Here is a 24,571-nt window from a genome sequence, read left to right as displayed (position 1 = left end):
GCGGAATGGTTGGGAAACCTATTGTTCTATATTTTTGTTCGACTTTATCCATCGTTATATGACGTTGACCGTGCACAGTGAAGGAAAAGTTGCTGCGTTTTTTCATAGTATTTGCGAATATAGGAGTTTCTTTCACAAAAAAAAACGTCTAAAGATAGTTATTATTTGTTAATTGATCATATGTGATTAAGATTAATTGTTTATATATTGAAAATTAAATCGCCTTTTTCATGCTTTCTTACTTATCAGGGCATCTAGTAACTTAATTGTATCTGCGCGGAAATATTTCTTAGCATATAATAGTTTGTGGTCATCGAATAAACGTTTTTAATAGCAAAATGTCCATACATGAAGATAATAAGGAAATGTGTATTTTTAACCAAACTTTGGTTCATTGTCTACGGTCAATCACGTGATGGTACGGTTCAACCTCAAACGCAAAACAATAGCTTTGTTCTATGGAGTTTCCAAACCATTTCACTCCATTTACTATGGTTGCAGCCAAAAACGTTTGAGTGTAAAATATTTATTCATCATTCAAAATCAAAACAATCTTACACTTCTTTTTCATTGTCGCTTGTCAGATTATAACTTGCTTTCTTATTCTAAGGCAATACATTAGTGTTCATATTTATGAGGGAAATGGTTTTTAGGTTGTCATAGCAACAGAACACAAGACCTACCATGACCAGAGTGCATTATGGGTATTACAAGTTTGTTGATGTAATAATATAAAGCAGTAATCTCCTTAAGCTGAACAAAAAAGGACTACATCGTAGATAAGAGCTTTTAAAAGAGTCAAAGTTTGAAAGAAAATTTGATTTTGATTTGTTATGAGTATAATGATGGTTATATATAGACATTAATAATAGCTGATTCTAATTTACACACCAGACACCAGAACCACACGTACTGACTAGTAACTGACCATCCTTTAAAACGGTCATATATACAGGTTCATTGATTACAACACAAGTCCTTCCTACAAAACGACCATCCAATGTGAATTTTTGTACTCGCATATTACCAAAATCACACACCAGTAGATGATGGTCATTATCAATAGCCAGGCTCCATGGTCCACGCAGCTGACCATAAGCACTGCTTTGACCACCAATCGTCGATATTCTAGTCGGTACGTTGCCTTTCTTCTCAAATACCTGAATAACGTGATTACTATAATCACTGACGTAAAACAGTCCATCATGTGTTATCACATCATATGGAGTAAACTCGTCCTGTGCTGTAAAACCAAACTGATATCGATAGTGGCCGTCTCTTGTGAAGACTTGAACACGATGATTACCACGATCACACACAATGATCTTACCATCGTCATCAACGTGTACTCCAAGTGGATTACTCAATCCTCCATCCCTGTTACCTTGGTTACCAAAGGTTTTTACCAATGTCCCTGTTGTAGTGTTCACTATACATATTCTATGATTACCATTGTCTGATATGACTAAATCTGTATCATTCAGAAATGCTAAACCTTCAGGATGAGACAACTGTCCCTGTGCACTACCTTGACTACCATACGTTAGTAAGAGATCTCCATCAGTGGTGAATACATGGACACAGTGAGAAGACCAATTGGCAACAGCGATCCTGCTGTTGTCTCTGTTTACTGCTATACCTCTCAAATAACTAGAACCTATATTTACACCTTTCATGTTAAACTGTCCTGTTGTTTTCATCTCTTGTGGCTTGACATTCACCACTAGTGGACTGTTAGATACATGATTCCCATTCACTTGAACCTCTGCTGTCAACTGACCAGCTACTTTAGCCATGAATTCAACTTCTAATTTACCATCAGTTCTCACATATTTCTTTTCTATTTTCACATTTTCTTCAGGCTTGATTTGAACGTCTATAACATCCATTGGATCAGAAATAAGTTCTCTTATCAAGGTTTTAGTTGTGCATATCAGCTTTCCTTGCTTTAAAGCTTCTGTCTCAGATTTCACCTCAATAGTGCTCTTCGTATGGTCTGTTTTAAAACAAGTTAGTATTTCTCCCAGCCCTGAATTCACTTCTTGCACCAGCTGCTCGTTAGGAACGAACTCAACTCGAGAGGAAAGTGGAATGCGGTTGAAGATGAATTTCTCTGAGCATTGTGTCTCTTGAATGTTCATCATTTCACTTCCCAGTCCTCTTTCCATAACATTCTTGATGTACTCCTTGACGGTTGGAATATGATGAATAATGTTTAACGTTGTCGTAATTGTTTCCAACTTCTCATCAATTTGTCTCAGCAGTTCTCGTTCATTTTCTTGTAGAATTCGAATGATCTTCTTGGTTTAGTAGTATAGGGAATGGGGGTTCCAGCGCAATCTCAACGCGGGGCAAGACCCGTGTCAAAAATCCACCTACGGAAACAACCCACTCCAAGTGTGGTTGAGGGCAACAGCGCACTTAAATATGTTAGTCTATATATGGAGTGTGAAGATTGTAAAGAGTTTGTTTATGATTTCTGTGTAAAGTGCTTGAAACCCAAGTTTGTACCTACTAAACCAAATAAGTATATTTGTTGTGGTTATAAGAGTATATTTTTGCCCATTGTTTCGGCAACCATTTTCGGCTACCTTTTCTACTCCCGCACGGGTATTCCTCGTAGACACATTTTTGCACAAAGTAGTATTGCGCTGGTAGCAAGCCCCAGGAATGTCCGTGGTGCGAAATGCCTCTCCATGGTAGCAAGGGGGCGGCAAGACACCGCTCCCTAGCAAGGGATGCGAGTAGCCAAAAAACCTTCGACATTCTCTATCTATTTCGTGGTAGTTGCGCCAAAGTGGCTATGTAGCCTGGTATGCGAAGTCGGTAGAGACCTTCCAAGATCTCCAAAAGTATTTGTGTAGTTCTTTGTTTTCCTAGCACGTATGCGACCATACCCGCAGCTATGTAGAGATACATGTCTATATCCTATGGACCCACGGAATACCCCTATGGATCCATAGGTACCTAGCTATGTTCGAACCGTATTCGTAGATATATATGGCAACGCCCAAAATACTATCCGAGGAAGAAATCGCAGGATTGTTGGAAGATCGAAAGAACGGTATGGGGCTGCAGAAAGTAGCCAAAAAGTACGGCATAGGAATACCAAAGATACGCAGGATAGAGCGGGAAAATGGTCTGGAGGTAGCAATCCCCGAAAAGCCACCAACTACAGACCTGCAGAAACATTTCCTAGAAGTGCAGGATTCCTTTGCTATAGTCCTGGACGATTTGCAGAAAGCTAGAGAAGAACTCCGAGACGCAAAGGAGGAATTGCTAGCCAGGATGGAGCAAAAAGAGGAAGAAGATTCGTTCGAGAAAATAGACGTGGAAGAAATAGAGAACGAAGTAGAGGAAGTATCCACGAAAATAGACTGGTAAATAGCCGGCAATGTACTATTTGCGCTAGTGGGCGTGGCTGCTGTCGTTTGGGCGCGCATGCAACCACCCAAAGTTGTCTACTACAGACATCCAGCGGAGCCGCAGAGAAATTCTAGGATTCCGGAGATGGAGTAGAGACGTGCACCAGTCTGTCTTTCTTCTTTGCCTTGGTAGTCTTTTCCCTGCCTATTTTGCAGTACAGCGGTGGTGGAGACGTCCAGTCTATTTTCTGCTCCTCCAGAAAGTGTCCCCAGACCGGAGTAGTGGCGTGCTCCACCATACAGCCCTCCAAAACGCACTCCGAGCATTTTTCGGAAAGGAATAGGATTGTCCTTTCTTTTTTTCTGTAGGTGGTTTTGGCGTATTTCCAGCATTGGTACTCGCCTGGATGCATATGTAGCGCCTGCACGCATTCTTTGTTGGGTGGCGCAGGCACTTCTAGTAGTCTTTCCGGGTGTTTGGGATGTTCTATTTTCCTAGCCAACTCGTAGTACGTATCCAAACCGGGTCCTTCCGGCACGAAGACAGTGGCTATGTTGTTCTGCCACTCCACCAATATTTCTTCTCCGGGTATGGCAGTGCGTATGTTGCCGTTGGCTTCGAACTTTCCAGCCGCGCACGCTTCCAATAGGGCTTCCGTGGCCCATGCTACAGAAGTTTCTCTATTCCTTCGCAATACTACGCGGTGCCCTCTTGCCAACCAGTTGGCATCCAAGTCTCTGGGGATCGCATATCCTAGTATCTTGTAGTCTCCTGCAGGTATTTGGTCCATCCTATGTACTTTGGCCCTAGGCGTCTCTGGGCCAAACGGGCTTTCCTCTCCAAAGAACAATCTACGCAGATTGTCTGTCCTTCTGGAAATCCTATCCAATAGTTTCCTATATTTTTCCAACTCTTTTTCTATGGCTTTCCTGTCTTCTTCCTTTTGCCGCAGGATGGACTGCCTTTGTTCCGACAGCTCTGCGTGGTATCTTTTCGTGGCTTCGACCCACTCGTCGCCTTCCAAATCGTCCCGTATGTCTTCCAATCTTTGCTGTCGTTTTCTTTTGGACAGGAAGGATATTCTGCGGGAGGAAGGCACTTCCAAAATGCCGAACGGACTCTTTTCTACTCCGATCCTTTGTGCCTTCTTTGTGCGCCAAACCCACTCCACGTGTTCCGTTGGGGGTAGCATCGTGGCAATGGTGGGGGCATTTGCATGCACTCGAGTGGGAAACTTGGACTCCGCTAGTATGGTTGGGGAGTCCTTCGTGTAGCAGCGCAGTGGAGCTATTTCCACCGGGTCTGTTCCTAGGATATCCACGCGGAATATAGGACATTTTCGGAACCCAAACTCTGCTATCGTCCAAAGTACGCATAGTTCCCACTTTTCGTTGCCTCGAACTCGCACACCGGCTATGCGCCGTGTTCCCAAATTGCAGTACCACGCTAGGAATATTTCTCCCGTCTCTTCGCAGCAAATGCAGCAGCATCTATCCAAGTGTTCTGCGAGAGCCAACCACATGTTCTTTGGCGGCTGTACTACGAATATGTCCTGCAAAGGTTCTAGCGTCTCCGCGATGGCGTTGGTGTGGGATTTGGAGAAGTCTTTGCCGTAGATGGATATTTCCACTCTGCTGCATCCTCTTTTCTGCACGTCTGGGTGCAGGAATGTTCTACGCAGGTGGTCGTTCGGACAATCCACGTACTCTGCTAGCTTTGCGCCTACTGGATTCTGCACTTCTCCGGCTTCGAAGTTGGATACTATTTTGTTGTATATCTTCGTACGTTTTCCGTCTTCCATCCAAGTGCAAACATGTTCTCCCACAGCATGCGTGTTCTCCAAAATCGTACCCTTGCGTCCCCCCAGTTCTCCCTGCATTTCGTAGCCCAGCTGTCGCAATCTGCGCACCAAAGGTTTTCTATCCAAAGTACCAGAGAAATCCTGTGTGTAGTCCACGGAATAGATACCATATCCGTGCCCATCTAGCAAAGTAGCAAACTTGGGTATCTTTTCCTCCACGGTTTCTATGGACAATTCCGATGTGTCTACTTTGGCTACGAAAACCGCTGCAGGTTCTCCGTGCAAACTGGACCATTTGGCTGCCATGTGGGAGACGCGATCTACTATTTTTCCTTGCCTGCAGCTGTGTACTATTTGGACATGCAGGAACGTACCAAATGCCTCCTGGGTCGCAGTGGATATTTTGGAGACCAGCGTTTTTGCGTTTCTGCATATGCGTCCATACATGTCGTTTTCTGCAACAAATCCATAGACAAACACATCGTCTACGAACGGTGGTAGCCCGGATAGCGGCTGCAGGCTGGTAGTACCTTCGTTCCCGCGCAAATAGTCGCACTTGGATATGTCTGGTAGTAGATTCCCGTCGTATGCATTGTCCAACAGCAAATGTGCTAGCACCCTATTCTTCGCACGTATACCCATCTCTTGCAATGTTGCCGAAATACTCTTTTGCTCTTCCATGTATATATAGGGTGTCGAAGGTTTTTGGCTACTAGTAGAAGCATAACGAATCGTTACCCTTAGCCCGCCAACCTTTTCTTGTGTTTCTCCATGCAAAGGTAGCGGTGTCTTGCTACGGCGGGGAAAGTACAAGAGCATACAAAAATGGAGAGGTATTTCGCCTCCACGGACATTCCTGGGGCTTGCTACCAGCGCAATACTACTTTGTGCAAAAATGTGTCTACGAGGAATACCCGTGCGGGAGTAGAAAAGGTAGCCGAAAATGGTTGCCGAAACAATGGGCAAAAATATACTCTTATAACGACCTCCATTGGCGTAATACTGCTCTTTGGTAGCATTTGGTACGGCATTACGAATATTCTTACCACACTCGTAACACTGTGCTGACGTGTCGTCTTCTATTTGCATTTTCTTACCACAACAAATATACTTATTTGGTTTAGTAGGTACAAACTTGGGTTTCAAGCACTTTACACAGAAATCATAAACAAACTCTTTACAATCTTCACACTCCATATATAGACTAACATATTTAAGTGCGCTGTTGCCCTCAACCACACTTGGAGTGGGTTGTTTCCGTAGGTGGATTTTTGACACGGGTCTTGCCCCGCGTTGAGATTGCGCTGGAACCCCCATTCCCTATACTACTTGGTTTTGTCTTTGACTTCTTTTTTTGCTTTTTCTCCTTGTTGTTTGATTGTGTTAGCAATCTTTTCTTGTGCTTGCTTTTCCTTGTCATCTAATGTCAACTGCTCTATTACCTGCAGATGCTTTGTCAATACAGCTTTCTTGATCGAAGTAAACTTATCTAATGACATTGTCTTATGATCCTCGTGATCGTGTATCAAGCAAATCCTGCAAATCATGTCATCACAATCTTCGCAGAACAACTCTAGCCTGTGATGAGGGTGACTTTTACAAGGATTTTCTCTTGTTATTATGAACTCAATATCTTCTTTCTTCAAATCAGCCAGACGAACGACCTTGTGTTCTTTCAAGAAGAACGAATGGTTCTTCTCGCATTCTTGACACAGCGAGTGATCACAGTCAAAACAATACCAAGATGCTGTAGAATGGCTCTCAGAAACAGAACAAATCTTTTCTCCTTCTACCAACGCCAGACCCTTCAAGCTCCTTGTATGAAGTAGACTAGGCTGTAGATCTTCGACGCTGCTTGGTTCTGGTAAAGAAGTTGTTAATTTGCATCGAGGACACTTGAAGACGTTGACCTCGTCTATCAGGTCGGCGTGTCTTTTCACACAAGGTTTACAAAAGGTATGGAAACAAGACAAGATCTTGGGTTCTGTAAATGTATCATTACACAAAGAACATTTGACTTCCTTCTTAAGATCGTCCACAAACGATTCCATGTTGGCGAGAGCTGAGGGAGTTGGCTGAAGAATGTTGTTTGTGAATCTATGAGACCGATTCTTGGAAATGAGCGTGACCCTTTTAAAAATTCCTTGAAATGAAGTGACGCTATGAACGCATAAATTAGGACACAGGGCTACCACGCTCAGTATTTTCTTGGTCTAGAGACGGGGGTAAAACGTCATCTCGCTTCAGGCGTATTAGTTCAAATTTACCGTATAAAATAAGCGAGAAAGATTTCCTTGTCAAAATATGGTCTACATATTTATTATTTCTTTTCTGTGCGTTTTAAAGACATCTTTATAGAGGATCATTTTATGATAATGAGCCCACCGCAAAAACAGACTCTTCTTTAGTCTCTCGCTCCGCCGAGGGGCTGTGTAAGAATCTAACCGGAAAACTCCTTAATCCTGCACAAAAATTACTCCATTCTTCTCAAGATAACATATCGATCAGGAATGAAACAACGACCATATATCGGTCACCAAAAGTCTTAAAGAGGTTTTTAAGAGACGCAAACTTTTGCTAGTGAATGGAGGACTTGATTTCTGGAAAGTAGCTCAGTTCTTGGTTTTTCTTTCAATTCCAGTATTTGCGTCGGATTTCCCAAATCGTCCTGACCTTCCTTTCTTCCTCACTCCCTTGTATCTCTTATTATTTAGATCAGTTGTACTTTCTTTATGTTGCGTGAATAGACTTCTGTACCTTGGGCGTTTCCCATTCGAGACCACGTGTCATCCTCTTGAGAATAAGATTCTTTGTTTGTGTCTTCTCACGAACAATCGTTAAACAAAGAAACCGCAATACCCTAGGAATGACGCGTGGTCTGAAATAGGAAAACATTAGGCTCAAGGTAGAGAGGTCTATTCAATCGCATTTCATTAATGGAAAGGATTGTCAAGTGAAAACATGGTCCCCCTTGCATCCAGTTTGGGGTTGACACGCAGGTATAGCGTACATTCGCACTAATGAACCTTTAATCTTAAGCCAGATTTTGATCAATTACCCACCAATGCACGATGTAAAGTATTATGGAAGATAGAAAGGACTCTAGGTGAAACTTAGTCTCCTAACGCAGGACCAAAATCAGTATTTTAAAAACAAAAGCCGGTATAGCGTACATTCGATGAATGAATCTTTAATCTTATGCCAGTTTTTGATCGGTTAACTCCCACAATGTAAAGTATTATGGAATATGAAAATGGCGAACATAGAATTATTCATTAATAATCAAATTGTGGTTAATATTAGTCTGCAACTTTCCTCTTCTTCCTCAGTCCATACGCGGCCAGTCGATCCACAGTAAGACCAGCCAACTGTTCTCGTTTCGCTCCTTTGAATTGACGAGCAAGTTTCTTCTTTTGCGCTTGATCTTTAGCTTCTTTTGGCGTTAGCCGTCTCTTCCATCCCATTCTTTTCAGTTGTGACATTTTTCCTTTTTCTTTTCTTTCTGTTTTAGTCTCTTGTTTTTGTTGTGGTTTTGTATCATTCGTTATTTGTTTTTCTATCGGTATCTTTCTTTCTTGTTTTGTTATTGTGAAGTTAGTTTTCTGTTCTGTTGGGTCTTTTTGTATCGTACTTTGTTTTCTATGAAAAAAATGTTCTAATTAATATTATTTCCTTCAACTTTCAACTATACTTCCCAAGGCAATTAAAATTTCCTGATAGCTTTACTCTCATTAAAAGTTTTGTCGTTGGGCCGGGGAAATGAATTAAAGAGAGGAGACAGGGCAAAGGAAAGAGAAGAGGTCCCAAACTTATTCTCAAGACTCTTAGAATTGTTAAACAGACCCAAAGTTCTATCCATGCGATAAAACCACTTTTTGTTCTAAAGATTTAAGACCAACTTTCTACTCACGTTTCTGGTGTTGAGATCTCTGATGCAGTCGCGGTGGAAGAAAATATCCTTTGTTTTCGTCGTTCATCTCGGGAAAACTTAAGAAACTTTTTAATGTCACGACGTTCTTCTTCATCGGTTCTTAGTGGCAAAAGTAAAATACGTGAATTTGATGGGTTTATTCATATGTTTATTTCTATGTTTATTTTGTTATTCTATACATCATATTTCTCGTGTTATGCCACTTCTACCACAAGACATAATGTTACACAGATTATTATATTCATACTTTCTTCACCCAACCGTTCCATCGTTTCAACTACTTACCCACCCTGACGACACTGCTATTCACTCACAGATTATTCATACATCCTTCCATCCAACTATTCAGTCCCTTCACCCACGGCTAACCCACCCACTGTCCTGCATTCCACCAAACCTTCCCATCATCTCTTCGACTACTTACCCACCCATGACAATTCCATTCAACTATCCATACCCTTCACCCACAGCTAACCCACCCACTACCCTACCATACACCTAGTTATCAACCTCCTGTCATTCACCCACATCACTAACTGATTAATGTATCCACCCACCCACCTGGTTAACTAATGACATATGATATGTACCTGTACTGTGACATCTTCTTGACAGACACCCACTGGTTTAACTCCCTCTCAGGACGAGACAACACCTGAAGACAAAGACATTACAGTCTCAATCATGTTCATGACCATATTTGCAAGACAGGACAAGTGGATTACTGATCATAAATACTCAATCAGTAATTCGTATGAGTGAAGTGAATCATGGATGGCGTAGCGACAGTGAACTCTTAGGTTATCAATAATATCTCATAAGAATCCATACCCCCTCGTCCAGTTGTCTAAGTTTGGCCTAGACGAACTGTATATCCACACAACCATCAGTACGTACATACCTCTTCTGTAGATAGCCCATAATCGTTGGGTAAGACATTTCTGTACTTAAACCGACAGGGTAGATCACTGATGATATCTTCGTAATCTAGTTTATAATACTCGTCAAAATACTCCTCGAATGTCTTCTCGTCTGCAAAGAAATGGAACTTTAAATTGGTACATCGAGAATTCTTCGAGGGAGATTTTGAGAATAAGATTCCTTGCTTGAGTTGTAACCGTAATTCGTGTGTATTGTGATGCGCAACCGTTAAACAAAGAAATGATACTTAAGCGAATGACATGTGGTATAGAAGAGGGAACGTTACGCCCAATCTAAAAGGGTCTATTTAGTCTTTCCACTGTGGCTCTATTGTGATCGTACCACAATGTAATACAACATTTAAAGAAAACAAGATATTTGTTTCCTTACTTGGGTCGAAGAGCGGTTTCTTTTGATTCAAAGCCCGAGTTAATTTGGAGGATGGATTTTTTCGGTTCCTTTTTGGTTGCTGTGTTTCCATGCTGGGGTCGTAATCAGCATCCATCTGCGAAACAAGTGAAGAGTTAGTCATACCAGTAGAGGTACTCAGGCAGTACGGGCAAGACTTTAGACTGGTGGATTTTTCATTCTTCAGGAAGATTAGGTTATTTATGAGGCAGATTCAGGAGGATTTGATTATTCTTGAAGTGTAACACATAACTCAACACCCCTCGAGATATAAATAACAACAAAACAGCCGCGATGTTGATTGATCTAACAAGAGAATTTAATGAGGAATGCTTAGTGATCGTCAACCAAGATGGCGGCTATGACGTAACACGCACTCCAAGAATTTTTGCGGCCGATTTTAGTAGTTCTTCTGATTATTATAGGATGGCCTGTCTTTTTGTTTGATGACGTCACATATCCTATTGAGGCTAATCGTTAACAAGGGTATTCCGGAGTTCCCGCGTTCCTATGTTTTTATTCTACGTTTTCTGCATAAATGTCCCGCAATCCTTTGCGCGGTATATGTTTTACATGTGCTTGAAGTAGTGTGCCGTACTTGTATACCGTGGTGTCAATTCGGTGAGATTTTTGTACTGTTTTCCTTTTTTATTTCCCTTTATACATTGTAATTTTAGCTTTGGAAATTTTAGGTTTCACCGGGCCCTTTCCCTAGCCTGTTTTTTCGTGGTATTGGACTGGTTTGTGCAAATAAAGTTTAGCCTTTAAACTATGCCCGTGTAGAGCCAAATCGACATAATTATTTTGAACGAAACACGCTCCTTCATATTCTCTTCTTGAGGCTAACAACGTGATGAAACTGTTTTTTAATGATTCCCAAACTCTCAAATACCACTACCTCCCCTCCCTTCCCTCCCCGGTAAGAAAATGGTCCCTTACGAGCAATACAGCCAGTCAAGATCATAAACAACAACAACATCAACAACAACAACAACAAAAGACAAAAACTCTTAGTTGCATCCAATTACAAAGGAAAACGTTTGAGTGTAAAACATTTATTCATCATTCAAAATCAAAACAATCTTACACTTCTTTTTCATTGTCGCTCGTCAGATTACAACTTGCTTTCTTATTCTAAAGCAATAAATCAGGGCCGAATCCAGGTGTGGTTAAAGGGGTTACAAGGCAGCCCCTTTTATCAAATTTCTCAGTATGTCATTAGTAACAGTTACCCCCCTTTTCCTCGAATTTCTGTTAAAACCTTTGTAATAGTTATTATTAATGTCTATATAGACATTAATAATAACCATTTCTACTTTACACACCAGACACCAGAATACCACGTACTGACTAGTAACTGACCATCCTTTAAAACAGTTATAAATTGAGGGTTCTTGATTACATCACAAGTCTTTCCTACAAAACGACCGTCCAATGTGAATTTTTGTACGCGGTTATTACAATATTCACACACCAGTAGATGATGGTCATTATCAATAGCTAGGCCAAATGGTCTATTCAGCTGACCATCAGCCCGGCCTTGACCACCAATCGTCGATCTTCTAGTCGGTGCGTTACCTTTCTTCTCAAATACATGAATAACGTGATTACTATAATCACTGACGTAAAACAGTCCATCATGTGTTATCACATCAAATGGATCAAGCTTGTCCTGTGTTGTCAAACCAAACTGATATTGATAGTCACCGTCTCTTGTGAAGACTTGAACACGATGATTACTACGATCACACACAATGATGTTACCATCGTCATCAACGTGTACTCCCCATGGATTATTTAACTGTCCATCCCTGTTACTATGGTTACCAAAGGTTTTTACCAATGTCCCGGTTGTAGTGTTCACTATACATATTCTATGATTACCATTGTCTGATATGACTAAATCTGTATCATTCAGAAATGCTAAACCCATAGGATTAGACAACTGTCCCTGTGCACTACCTTGACTACCATACGTCAGTAAGAGATCTCCATCAGTGGTGAATACATGGACACAGTCAGAAGAACAATTGGCAACAGCGATCCTGCTGTTGTCTCTGTTTACTGCTATACCTCTCAAATAACTAGAGCCTATATTTTTACCTTTCGTGTTAAACTGTCCTGTTGTTCTCATCTCTTGTGGCTTGACATTCACCACTAGTGGACTGTTAGATACAGGATTCCCATTCACTTGAACCTCTGCTGTCAACTGACCAGGTACTCTAGCCATGAATTCAACTTCTACTTTAACATCAGTTCTCACATATTTCTTTTCTATTTTCACATTTTCTTCAGGCTTGATTTGAACGTCTATAACATCCATTGGATCAGGAATGAGTTCCCCTGTCGAGGTTTTAATTGTGCATATTAGCTTTTCTTTCCTTAAAGCTTCTGTCTCAGATTTCACCTGAATAGTGCTGTTCGTATGGTCTGTTTTGTAACAAGTACGTATTTCTCCCAGCCCTGAATTCACTTCTTGCACCAGCTGCTCGTTAGGAACGAACTCAACTCGAGAGAAAAGTGGAATGCGGTTGAAGATAAATTTCTCTGAGTACTGTGTCTCTTGAATGTTCAACATTTCACTTGCCAGTCCTCTTTCCATCACATTCTTGATGTACTCCTTGACGGCTGGAATATGATGAATTATATTCAAGTTTGTCGTAGCTGTTTCCAATTTCTCATCTATTTGTCTCAGCAATTCTCTTTCGTTTTCTTTTAGAATTTGGATGATCTTCTTGGTTTTTTCTTTGGTTTTGTCTTTGACTTCTTTTTTGGCTTTTTCTCCTTGTTGTTTGATAGTGTTAGCAATCTTTTCTTGTGCTTGCTTTTCCTTGTCATCTAATCTCAACTGCTCTAGTACCTGCAGATTCTTTGACAATACAGCTTTCTTGATCGAAGCAAACTTATCTAATGACATTGTCTCATGTTTCCTGTGATCGTGTTTCAAGCATGTCACGCAAATCATGGCATCACAATCTTCACAGAACAACTCTAGCCTGTGATGAGGGTGACTTGTACAAGGATTTTCTCTTATTATTACGAACTCAATATCTCCTTTCTTCAAATCAGTCAGACGAATGACCTTGTGATCTTTGATAAACTCTGAGTGGTTCTTCTCGCATTCTTGACACATCAAGCGATCACAGTCAAAACAATACCAAGATGCTGGAGAATGGCTCTCAGAAACAGAACAAATCTTTTCTCCTTCTACCAACGCCAGACCCTTCAAGATTCTTGTATGAAGCAGACTAGGCTGTAGATCTTCGACGCTGCTTGGTTCTGGTAAAGAAGTTGGTAATTTGCATCGAGGACACTTGAAGACGTTGACTTCGTCTATCAGGTCGGCGTGTCTTTTGATACAAGGTTTACAAAATGTATGGAAACAAGACAAGATCTTGGGTTCTGTAAATGTATCATTACACAAAGAACATTGGACTTGGTTCTTAAGATCGTCCACAAACGATTCCATGTTGGCGAGAGTTGAGGGAGTTGGCTGAGGAATGTTGTTTGTGAATGTTGTTTGAGACCGATTCTTGGAAATGAGCGTGACCCTTTTAAAAATTCCTTGAAATGAAGTCACGCTATGAAAGTATAAATTAGGACACAGGGTTACCACGCTCAGTATTTTCTTGGCTAGGTTAGATTTACCGTATAAAATAAGCGATGAAGATTTATATTCATCATGTATTTTCTGTGCGTTTTGTATAGACATTATTATATGGAATAATTTAGTGCTAATGAGAGCCCACCGCAAAAATTACTCAATCTTCCTCAAAGACTGGGGTCGTACTGCCTCTCCTATACTACTCATACCGGTTGAGAAACGGTAAGTTATTGAAACGATGACCATATAATAAATACAAAAATATTCTAAAAAGCTGTGGTACTTACGTTAAAATTGCAATCATCATAATAATCATCTGACAAAAAAAGAGAAAAACATTAACAGATAAAGTTTTCCATAGTGGTGGTGGTAGTGGTGGTAGTGGTGGTGATGTTGTTGTTGTAATAAGAAGATTATGACGAATGATGATGATGAGATTTATGGTTTTGACAATTTTGGCGTAATGTTTAGTACTTATATTGTCCCACTTTCCATTTACTAAATTAATATGATTAATTGTGAAAAGTAATGGATGATGAAGATGAGGAATAACACTGACAATGTTGGTTATGTGGGATGATGATGATGATGATGATAGGGATAGACTAATGTTGGTGATGTTGATGATGATGCAGATGATGATGAAGATGATGATGAAGATGATGTTGGTGATGATGATGTTGGTGATGATGAGGTTGGTGATGATGATGATGAAGATGATGATGAAGATGATGATGAAGATGATGTTGGTGATGATGATGTTGGTGATGATGAGGTTGGTGATGATGATGAGGTTGGTGATGATGATGTTGGTGGTGATGATAATGTTGGTGATGACGATGATGATGAAGATGAAGAGGTTGGTGATGATGATGATGATGATGAAGATGATGATGAAGATGATGATGTTGGTAATGATGAGGTTGGTGATGATGATGATGATGAAGATGATGAGGTTGGTGATTATGATGATGAAGATGTTGATGATGAAGATGATGATGTTGGTGATGATGATGATGATGAAGATGATGATGTTGGTGATGATTATGATGAAGATGATGATGTTGGTGATGATGATGATGATGATGATGTTGGTGATGTGATGATGATGATGATGTTGGTGATGATGATGATGAAAATGATGATGTTGGTGATGATGAAGATGATAATGTTGGTGATGATGATGATGAAGATGATGATGTTGGTGATGATGATGGTGATGAAGATGATGATGTTGGTGGTGATGATGATGTTGGTGATGATGATGGTGATGAAGATGATGATGTTGGTGATGATGATGGTGATGAAGATGATGATGTTGGTGATGATGATGATGGTGGTGATCATGATGTTGGTGGTGATCATGATGTTGGTGGTGATGATGATGATGATGATGATGTTGGTGATGATGATGATGTTGGTGGTGATGATGATACAGTGCTGATGACAATGATAAAGATGACCAACAATACTAGTACGACTCGTAGAAAAGAATTTGTATGAGTGACCTAATGTTTGCATTTTTATGCATTTTGATTGGAAAAAACAGATGAAAGTAGGAAGCCATTTCAATGTCACAACATGTTGTTAGTCAGTAATTTACGAAAGCTGCTCTATGCTGAGGAAGTCAATAGATTAATATGCTAAAATAAAAATAATAAATGTTTGTTTATACCATTATGGTTTTCGTTGTAGTCATTGTATTCCTCATTGTCATAGTTACCATCTTGTGACGGCCCCACCCACTCATCCCAATTTTCCTCTATGAATAAAGAAACAAAAATAAGAAAAAGAAGATGAAACAAAATATATGAAAACCAGATGCAATTAATTTTTGAAGTACAGTCTCAATATACCACTTCAATCTTTTCCTATTTCAGACCATGTGTCATTCCCTAGAGTATCATTGTTTAATGGTTGTGTATAAAGAGACACATGAATAACGGATACAACTCGAATAAAGAATCTTATTCTCAAGAAAATGACACATGGTCTGAAATGGGAAAGCATTACACCCAAGGTGAAATCTATTTGAGTGATGTTAATCTGACCTTCTTCCAAGTCCAGTCCATCGTCAAATGTTGGTTTTTCTCCTTCTTCATCCTCATAATAACCTTCATTGAATACTTTCTGATGGACAAAAACGAAGTGAAAGTGTTTAAAGACAAATTTTAGGCATTCATATTATGGCTAATAATTCAGGGCATGGCTAACTCACAGATTGAACCCTGAAACAACCTCTGGGCTGGTCTAAGTCAGGGCATGGCTAACTCACAGATTGAACCCTGAAACAACCTCTGGGCTGATCTAAGTCAGGGCATGGCCAACTCACAGATTGAACCCTGAAACAACCTCTGGGATGATCAAAGTCAGGGTAGGCTAACTCACAGATTACACCCTGAAACGACCTCTGGGCTGATCAAAGTCAGGGCATGGTTAACTCACAAATCGAATGTTGAATTGGAATTAAGCTTTAGCTTAATTTAGTTAGGTTTTACGAAGGGAACAAAACCAAAGACCCCAGAGAAAATCCCCAATGAAAATCTCTAATGAAGAGAGAGACTCAACCATCTCTACCCACATTTCATGCTGAGTCCAGGAATAAACCCAAGACTGTCTCTGCAAGACCCCAGGAGTGAGAGGCAAGTGGACTACAACTCTGCACCTTTCATTTCCCAATACTCCATTTTATAGTTCCATTCATTGACCACAAATAATAGTATCGAATAGAGGCTGGAGTTTCCATGCCTAGCAAAACTATAGTTTATCATGCGCAGAAACTCCAACATCGACTAAGTCTATTATGCGTGGTCACTGAACGGAACTGTAAAATGGAGTATTCATACAAAAGTGCCACATGACATTTTTAAAGGGTGTAATTTACTATCCCACATTCACTCCATTAATAAGATCAAGATAAAATAACAATATTTTGAATGCCTTACTTCCATTATAGAGTCATATTTCTTGGGGTCAAAGTCATCGTCCACGTCATCCTCAGTAAATCCTACATTTGGGTTCCCTGTGATTTCTGTAACAATAATCATTATGTAAGGAGAATAGAACTCTGGAACCAGAGGTTTTCTTTTTAAAACTGTAATTACTTTATAGACTGTTTACATGAGGGTATAGAGTGACACAAGCGCTAGGTTGTAACACTTCTGTTCTCTTTCACCAGGGGAAAGAGTAAAGCTTAACAGTAGGAACAAAAGTTGACCAAGTCTTTGACAAGTTGATCAACTTGACTATGAACATGACGAGTTGACTCAGGTCATGGGTATTAGACATGGATGGGAACACAATTTACTCACTGTCTTTCCTTAAAAAAATTTTTTAGTCCGAGGAATTAAAAAAAGCCCAAAAGATCATGGTTATCACTAGTATTACTTCATGATTTCATTTGATGTCATTTTTGGTCTCATGCGAAAATGTTCATCAGCTGAATCGCCGTTTTCAATGTAAACCAGCAGTCATTGTATTTATTAAAGATTTGGATTAAATAAATATACCTTTGAGTTTTTCAAGCTTTTCCTGTATCTCTTTTCTTTTGAGATTCTTTAGTCTCTTAAGCTCCTCTCTCTTTTGTTCTTTTTCCTAAACATTTAATTTGAAAAAAATATTGTTGAAAAACAAATTAATTCAGTAAGAGCAAATGACAACAAACTACATCATGTGAAACTTTCTTGCATTTGACTAGAAATTTTTGTTAAAAAAATAAAACAACTTTCTACCTCTTATGACTAAGAATTGTTTGGTTCCATTTTAAATCACTCCTCACAATTATTATCCACAGTTGAGAGCTACACTGTACTAACCTTTTTCTTTCGTTCTTCTCGTTTCTTTCTCGCTTCTATTCTCTTGTCGTCCTTTTGTCTTACAGATGCATTTACTGTCCTTGGATATGTTTTTACCTGATGTATTCAAAAAATAACCCCATTTAGCAAAAACGTATGTATATTGGAGCTTAAAAAGTGTGCGAATGAATGGAGCATCACATGAAGTGGGTGATAAAGTTGACCAACTGATAAATAGATGGAGAAAAGGATGAGAGGAAAGATGGGTTAGTGGACAGATAGATGGCAGAAAAAATAGATGAGGAACAGATAGAAAGATGTATGTGGTGAATCCAGGGGTGGTACTGTGGTTTCCATGGAATCCCCCTTCGTAACTTCTTGTGAACCAATCATATGCCAGCTTTTTCTGCGTGGCAATCATTTTAGAACCCCTTTTTAAAATCCTTCTGCTGGACAGACAGACAGAAAGACAGACAGTAATTGAATATTGCATCACAACTTACAAATTCTGCATCAGGTTCTTCAAATCTGAAATTAAATTTTCTTTCAAATTCTTCTTGCTTCTCTAATTCCTCTTCATCCTGTAATGATAAAAATCAATAACTGTTACAGTATTATTTGGTAGAAGTACAGTGTACTCACTAAGAACTGTTTTCACAAATCACCATGGTGACCATGAATATAACAGGCATGACACTTAATGAAGTCATACTAAAAGCTTTTGAAGTCACTACATTGTCCATGTATAGCTACAGAGCAAGGGAGAGGAAGCTTTTACCAGTTTGAATAAGGTACATTGCGTACTGTTTGTAAGAGAGGGAGAAAAAACAGAAAGTGAAAGCCCTGTAACACATTGAAACTTTTAGCTGAAACTTGTGTGCAACAGCTTTTCACTGGGGTGTTACACAATTATGCTTTGCCAAACTTTCGTCCTGAGAAAGTTTTATGAAAAGTATAATTGCTTTCTACTCGTGCAACTGAAACTTGTATAGTAAACAAGTTTTAGGATGAAAGTGTGCCATGTAATACCCCCAAGAAACTTGTTTCACAACACCACTGCACACAAGTTTCAGCGAAAAGTTTCAATGTGTAACAGCGCCTTTAGAGAAAGAACCAGGCATTATTTTAGTGGAAGGTTCTGACCATTTTCTAAATGTCTGTAGAACCTATTATAGTTACTTTATCTATTGGCATAGCTCTAAATCTGATGTGTTTACCACTCCTGGATGGACGGCTTAATGCCTAACAGGTTTTGACAACCCAATCAATCAGGCAGGCAATAGATCAAATTAGAATTTAGAAGTTGATTTTTGTGCAAAAAAAAAACACCAAACAACTCAACTCACATGTGACACTGGGCCTGCCAGGGAGCTCAAACCCAGGTCACACTGGTGAGAGGTGGCACATTAGTGGCACATTCCACCCACGCTTCCCTAGCTTCCTCAATTATTATAGTTTCTACACCTTTACTTACTTCTTTTTCGTCATCCACAATCTCATTATAAGTTGGTATCCTGTGAATGAATCAAATTCTCTGTTAATGAATAATGAATACTATCTGATTGGTGTCTGGCTATATGTATGTTCTATAAAGTAAATAGCAATGTGGATGTATGACATCTAAAAACTGCTCTAACTAGATATTTTCAGTAATTGATTCTACATGAAGGGGATAGGTGAATAGTCAAATAATTTCATATGAGTTGAGTGACCCATCTTGGAGATATCAAGGTTTATACTTCTATTGTGCTAATGAGTGTGTCAGTCACTAGTTTCTGGCTCAACATTCCTGGTCAAAATGACCCCAGTACCCTTTTTATACGCAATATTCTATCAACCGTTACCAGACTATTAAGACCCTCTCTGCCTGGTCCAACAAACCTACCTTGACACATCTTTATCAATATATCCTTTTCCTAGTATGTAGTTCCTAAGGAACTGTTCATCTTGATCAAGGGATGGATTGCTCCAAAACTGCTGAAGAGTTTCCTAAAAATAATGGATGTGTACCGGGATGAATCAATATTAAGGAGTAAAATGATTTTCAAAGTCTTTCATTGGGCTATATTTGTTCTACACAATGATATAACTTGAAAAAATCCCTCATAATAAGGGGCTGCAACCAGCTTGCTCTACCTGCACCTACTGGTATCTTATTAAGAGTAAATATTTTGAACCCAGGTGTTGAAGTTTGTTGTGAAATGTGATCGTCCGGGTGAGTGTAGTCTTGAGAAAGACTGTTGTTGGTGGCGACTGACGTTTCGACAACCTGAACAGAAGTCATCTACAGAGTCCAGTGAGAAAACGGGTATCTTATCAAGCCAACAATCAGTTTTATGAGCAGTAAACCTAGTGTAGTAGTGAATCCATAGTAGTTATCAAGATGAAAAATGAAGAGTTTGATCAGATTTATCTATGACATATCTGATAATGGAGGAAAGGTCATGTAGAGTAATATTTACAGCAAGGCAAGTTTGTGACTGCAAATCTAGCAGCTTTTATACAATTGAAAAAAGTATCTTTAGCAAAATTTTACCATTTCAAATGCTCATATGTGAATCTTTTCAAGCATTACCAGCAAACAAAGAAATAGTAACTAGTCAAGGGAATGACTTGTAGTCTGAAGTTGGAAACATATAATGTCCATGCTATAGAAAGATGTTATGAGTTTCTTACCAAATCAGTATCATGACTGGAGGAGCCATTCTTGACCCCTTTTAACCACTCCTTATAATCACTTTCTTCTTTTTGCTGATAAATAAAATGTAAAATGAAGTATTAGTAACTTAAAAAATACAACAATGAAAAAATGCAGGAGGAAAGGCTTCTTACATGTGAGTCCTTAACAGTCCCTACCCTTTTTTATAATTTTTTTATCATGGCTATTTTAAAAAAAATTTATTCTTTAGCTCGCTCAAACTAGGACTTGTGTGCTATCATATTTAGTGAGAATAAATAAAGATTTATCATATGACCCATACGGCCCTGCTCGCACGCTCTAATTAAACCATTGGAAAAAGTCACGTGATGGGGGCCGGACGGGTTGACGTAAGCGGGCCGGAAAAACCCGTCAGGCCCTGCTTGAATCCGTGCGCTTTCTTTTTCTTAATTATTTTTATTTTCGTGAGGCTCATACGATAAAATGCTTATTGACTGAGTTAGGTCAGGCCGTACGGGAAAATATTTGGCTCTCGGTCATTTGTACGGACCTCGCTACGCTCGGTCGGTACGACATAACCTCAAGCCAAATATTTTCCCGTACGGCCCTCCCACTCAGTCAATAAGTACATATTATTATTATTATTATAATCATCATCATCATTATTAGTAGTATTATTATTATCATCATCATCATCATTATTATTATTATCATCATCATTATTATTATTATTATCATTATCATTATTATTATCATTATTACTATTAATCCCCATTTGTTTCAATTTTGTTTGCAAACCAAATATCATATTATTTTTCAGTCATAAAACTGAATTCCATTTATAAAAAAATATATAATAAACTGTACCTTTTCTTCCTTTGATTTTTGCCTCAAACTTAGAAAACCTCCATCTTCTTCATCACTTTCTGTAATAGCTGCTTTCAAACTAATAAAAGTAACAACAAGATTTTTGTCTGAGCTTGAATATTAACAGAGCAAAGAAAATGGAAAACCCAAATGAAAGTAAAACCCTCGTAGCAACGAAGGGAGAGAACAACAGAAACTTAGATTGACATATGTGTGTTTGTTTGAGAATCAAACTTATAATAATAATAATGATAATAATAATAATAATAATAATAATAGTTTATTGAGTTCTCTAGCAGTATAAAACTGAATTAACAAATTGTATACAAAGGTAAATAAAACTAAATTGATAAACTATTTACAAGCAATTGCTATAAAACTAATAATAAAGCCAATATCTTGTGAACCTATGCACAAATCATATGTACATTGTACACATACAGGGTTGAGAGGCAATGGCATAGCACAGTGGTGTAGCGTTAAGGGGTGAAGAGCAACTACTGCCCCCTTCCTTCCCTATGAACCTAAACTTGTGAACCTATGTACAAATTCTATGTGCACATACAGGGGTGAGAGGCAATGGCATAGCACAGTGGTGTAGCGTTAAGGATTGAAGAGCAACTACTGCCCCCTTCCCCTCCCCAAAACGTTTTGCTAAACCTGTGAATCTAGTGGGAAATTCTAAACAAAATAAAAGGTGTATGGTGTGTATTGACAGGAAAATGGTACATTGCCCCCTATGACTGAGACCTTGCTATGCACCTGCCATGTATAGCAGTGCATGCCACCCAATTAAATTATATATTATCATGATTGTGTTACCGGTCTTTGAGTGCCTTCTGTTCTTCACTGTAAGTCAGATCCTTGACACCCTTAACAAAACAATCGATACCATAGAAAGTTATCAATAATGGAGTGAGAACTAAATAGTAATTGTAATCAATAGAAATAAATATAGTGAATAAGGAATCAGGCTGGAGAGGGAATGGCAAACTTGGCACAAGTTTGGTTTTGTATGTCTAGATTTTGTATTTAGAATAAAAAGGGCTTAGGCCTAGGGCAAACGTCGAACTTTCCATGCACCGAACTTAATTACATCAAAGAATGCCACCTCATTATCACCTGATATCCATTTTTTCGGTGCATGGAAAGTTCGACGTTTGCACTAGGCCTTACAAACCTGTTACCCCTACCCTCCGATAATAATATCAAGTAGATCAAGTAGCCCTTAGATCTACCTTTGCATACATAATACATACATATACATACTTCTCAATACATATAAAATATGAGTGGTTCTTAACTGAATACAGTTTAAATATAATTATAGTTTTCATGAAAAATAATTATGCCTTACCTTTTCCTCACTTGCATCATCACTCTCTCCATTGCTCTCGTCATCACTAATGAATGCCTTGCTATGTGATTTTAAAGGAGAAAATACTTTTTTAGACAAACATCCTATTCAAGGTTATATGTTACATAATTAGGAGTGTCTCCAGACTTACTCAGGGTCACTGCAGAGACCAGGGGGGCTTGGGGGCTATAGTCTCCCCTCCCCTCCCCCCCACACTTTTCCCTTTTTCCATGCTAGTCTCTTACATTTTCCAGTCTTATCTCCCCCACTCTCTTTAGGGTGGTCTGCAGTCCTTGTTACTATATGATCTCTTACCTCCCTTTTTCAAGAAGTCTTTCTCTTTCATAATCTTTTAGAAAGACTGGTTTCTTTGGTTTCTCCTCTTTTTCACCTTCATCTTCTTCTGATGAACTTTCTATTAAAAAAATCATATTGTCATTTGGAATATATACAAGCTAATAGATCTGTGCAGCATTTATTTTTCACTAAGTAGAGTGAAGACAGGTCAAACGTCAAACTTCACATGAGCGGTACACATTGAAAATGATGGATAACAATGCGGTCTTCCTTGATATCACTAGTTTCGGCTCATGTGGAGTTGAAGTTTGTATTCGGCCTAGCTACACGTTAGGCTGCATTCATAATGTATGGCAGAGTGAGGGGGGGGGGGGGGGGGGATGCAGGTGAAATCTTTAATTGACAAAAAAAATTCTTAAAACCTCTCCTTTGAAGTCCCCCAAAAAATAACTATCCCCCCGGGCAATCTCTCGTAGCTTCTTCTAAAAATTTTGCATCCCCCCAATTCTCTGAAAAAAATTTTCAAACCCCCCCATTTTACTGGTAAAAAATTTTCCAATCCCCCCTAAATTTCACCTGCCCCCCCCCACCCCTGCCATACATTATGAATGCAGCCTTAGTAGACCCTATGTCTGGCATTGTTCTGTTTTTTGTCTATAAGACTATTACATGATAACTAGTATTTTTATTTTGTTAGTGCTATTTTTAAATAATACTAAAATGCTAAATAGTGGTAGAGGGTGCCTGTTACCTAGAAAGCTAGTATGTACTATAGCTTCCTCTTTCAATTTTACAATACTCTTTATTCACCCTTGTATTTATTAGAGTAGGCAGGTCTTAGACCTAAATATCTTGACAGTACTAAACATGCGATGTCTCACCTTGATGGTAAAAAGTGACACCCTTGTCATATATTTTTGGATCTTTTTTCTTCAATAATGACAAAACTTTGAGAAAATCCTTCTCCTTTTGAGCTGTAAGTTCCTAAAACAACAACGACAGCAAAAACAAAGTTACTCTTTCTATGTCTTTCTCATAAAAAGTCAGGTTTTTCATGTCAAATAACTTCAAGATTTAATTTGGACACTAATTTACAATTTTATGGTCACATTTTTAAAAGCACGTGTGCAAACAATTTTTAATTTGTTTATTTAAATGTATTCAGAATTTGGTTTCCAAGGCCATAATATTTCAGTAACTCGTACTTGAAACGCAATAATTCTTAATGCACTTCTATAGTTATTGGCAAACCTTTGCGTCTTCGTCCTCAGTCTCTGAAGAACTCGAATCAGACTCCTGATAATCTCTCTCTCCATACTTTGCTTTCACTAGACAATAACATCAAAAAGGATAGTTTTTCACGACATCTTATAACGCCAATATAATCATAAAACAATAATTTACTAATATTTACATTGATCAAGCTCTGCTCTACGCTTATTCTTCTCAAATTTCTTCGCAAAATCTTTGTTGAACGTGAGTTGAAAGTTTTCACTTTGATCCGCCATCTTGAATTTACGAGGTTGAAAAGTCCTGGGGTCTAATATGAGCATCCGCTGATCATTT

The 24,571-nt window shown here is 39.0% G+C and overlaps 2 protein-coding genes across 2 annotated transcripts; both read right to left on the bottom strand.

The window, feature by feature from the left end:
- Nucleotides 1-8,332: 8,332 nt before the first annotated feature.
- LOC116301271 (protein KRI1 homolog) lies at nucleotides 8,333-24,513 on the bottom strand. Its single transcript, XM_089030687.1, has 22 exons — nucleotides 24,420-24,513; nucleotides 24,257-24,333; nucleotides 23,887-23,989; nucleotides 23,024-23,123; nucleotides 22,709-22,769; nucleotides 22,174-22,223; nucleotides 21,352-21,430; nucleotides 20,502-20,576; nucleotides 19,711-19,814; nucleotides 19,300-19,339; nucleotides 18,329-18,406; nucleotides 17,847-17,942; nucleotides 17,541-17,625; nucleotides 16,977-17,062; nucleotides 16,083-16,161; nucleotides 15,707-15,793; nucleotides 14,319-14,347; nucleotides 10,410-10,524; nucleotides 10,000-10,130; nucleotides 9,689-9,753; nucleotides 9,078-9,197; nucleotides 8,333-8,806 (listed from the first exon to the last, which is right to left on the bottom strand). The coding sequence occupies exons 1-22, from the start codon at nucleotides 24,511-24,513 to the stop codon at nucleotides 8,467-8,469; spliced, it is 2,094 nt and encodes a 697-aa protein (XP_088886813.1). The 3' UTR covers nucleotides 8,333-8,466.
- Nucleotides 11,467-14,010, bottom strand: LOC116301270 (tripartite motif-containing protein 3-like). Its single transcript, XM_089030899.1, has one exon. It carries the CDS (start codon nucleotides 13,894-13,896, stop codon nucleotides 11,740-11,742), a length of 2,157 nt encoding a protein of 718 aa, XP_088887025.1. The 5' UTR covers nucleotides 13,897-14,010; the 3' UTR covers nucleotides 11,467-11,739.
- Nucleotides 24,514-24,571: the final 58 nt, after the last annotated feature.

This window comes from Actinia tenebrosa, unplaced genomic scaffold (assembly GCF_029948245.1).
Source record: "Actinia tenebrosa isolate PJP-AT-01 unplaced genomic scaffold, QUT_ActTen_1.0 PGA_scaffold15__27_contigs__length_11533743, whole genome shotgun sequence".
In the NCBI taxonomy this organism is placed as follows: domain Eukaryota; kingdom Metazoa; phylum Cnidaria; class Anthozoa; order Actiniaria; family Actiniidae; genus Actinia; species Actinia tenebrosa.
This window is presented reverse-complemented; position numbering and strand designations above follow the sequence as displayed.